Source organism: Geospiza fortis, unplaced genomic scaffold (assembly GCF_000277835.1).
Source record: "Geospiza fortis unplaced genomic scaffold, GeoFor_1.0 scaffold180, whole genome shotgun sequence".
In the NCBI taxonomy this organism is placed as follows: domain Eukaryota; kingdom Metazoa; phylum Chordata; class Aves; order Passeriformes; family Thraupidae; genus Geospiza; species Geospiza fortis.
The window spans coordinates 1,639,241-1,640,377 of NW_005054452.1; the positions used below are offsets into that span (position 1 = coordinate 1,639,241).

The following is a 1,137-nucleotide window of genomic DNA, read 5'->3' on the forward strand; positions in this document are numbered from 1 at the left end:
GAGGGAGGTTGTGGATGGATGTGTGGAGATTGTGGATGGAGCTGGAGGACCATGTGGAGGTCGTGGATGGAGCTGGATGGACGTGTGGCGGTTGTGGATGGAACTGGATGGACATGTGGAGGTTGTGGATGGAGCTGGATGGATGTGTGGAGGTTGTGGATGGAGCTGGATGGATGTGTGGAGGTTGTGGATGGAGCTGGATGGACGTGCGGAGGTTGTGGATGGAACTGGAGGAACATGTGGAGGTTGTGGATGGAGTCTGGGGCTTGGGGCCCTTCTCTGGTGGCCCCTTTGGGCTGCTGAGCTGTGCTGTGTCCCGTTGGGAACCCCTCTGGCATGGAGGGGGTAGGGATGAAGGATGGAAAGCAGCTCCCCACCAGCTCCTCTTCCAGCTCCTGGAGGTGCCATGCTGCCACCAGCAATGGTGGCCTGGTGTCCCCACTTTAGGGTGTCCCCATGACCTCCCTGTCCCCTGTCCGTGCTCTGTCCTGTCCTGCTCCCCCCCAGCCCAGCAGGACACTCTGCTGTGGCCAAGCTTGAGCCACAAAAGGACATCAGCCTGCAGGTGCCACTTTGGAGCTGTCACTCCTCTGCCACTGCCCCATCGTGTGTCCCCAGCCACCCCAAAAACCTCTCTGCTTCCTGGAGGGTGGCACAGTGCCACGGTGCCAGTGGTGCCCAGAGGTGACAGGGAGCTTCTGTACCCCCCAGAGCCTCTCTGTCTCTGTGTATGGAAAGCAGCTCCCCACCAGCTCCTCTTCCAGCTCCTGGAGGTGCCACTCTGCCACCAGAGCTGGTCTCTGCCACCAGCAACGGTGACCTCGTGTCCCAGCTTTGGGGTGTCCCCATGACCTCCCTGTCCCCTGTCCCTGCTCTGTCCTGTCCTGTCCCCCCCAGCCCTGCAGGACGCTCTGCTGAGCCTCTTCTCCAGATGCCAACATCACTTTGGAGGGGTCTCTCCTGCCCCACTGTCCCACCCCAAAACCCCGCTGCTCCCGGGAGCGTGGCACACTCAGAGGTGAGGGAGAGCCCCCCCGGAGCCCCCTGTCCCTCCCGGAGCCCCATCCCTGTCCCCAGGTTCCCATCCCGTCCCTGTCTCAGAGCTGTGTCGGCCAGCGCCCGCTTCCCGCCGCGGGG

The 1,137-nt window shown here is 62.8% G+C and overlaps 1 protein-coding gene across 1 annotated transcript in view; it reads right to left on the reverse strand.

Annotated features, from left to right (window-relative positions):
- The window catches only part of LOC102038351 (vasotocin-neurophysin VT-like), a gene marked incomplete at its 5' end in the record, with an annotated part of 3,134 nt that extends 1,997 nt beyond the window's left edge, over positions 1-1,137 (reverse strand). Inside the window, one exon of the mRNA XM_031062585.1 lies at positions 1,097-1,137. Within this exon, the coding sequence (XP_030918445.1) occupies positions 1,097-1,137 (41 nt within the window). The remainder of the gene's footprint in view (positions 1-1,096) is intronic.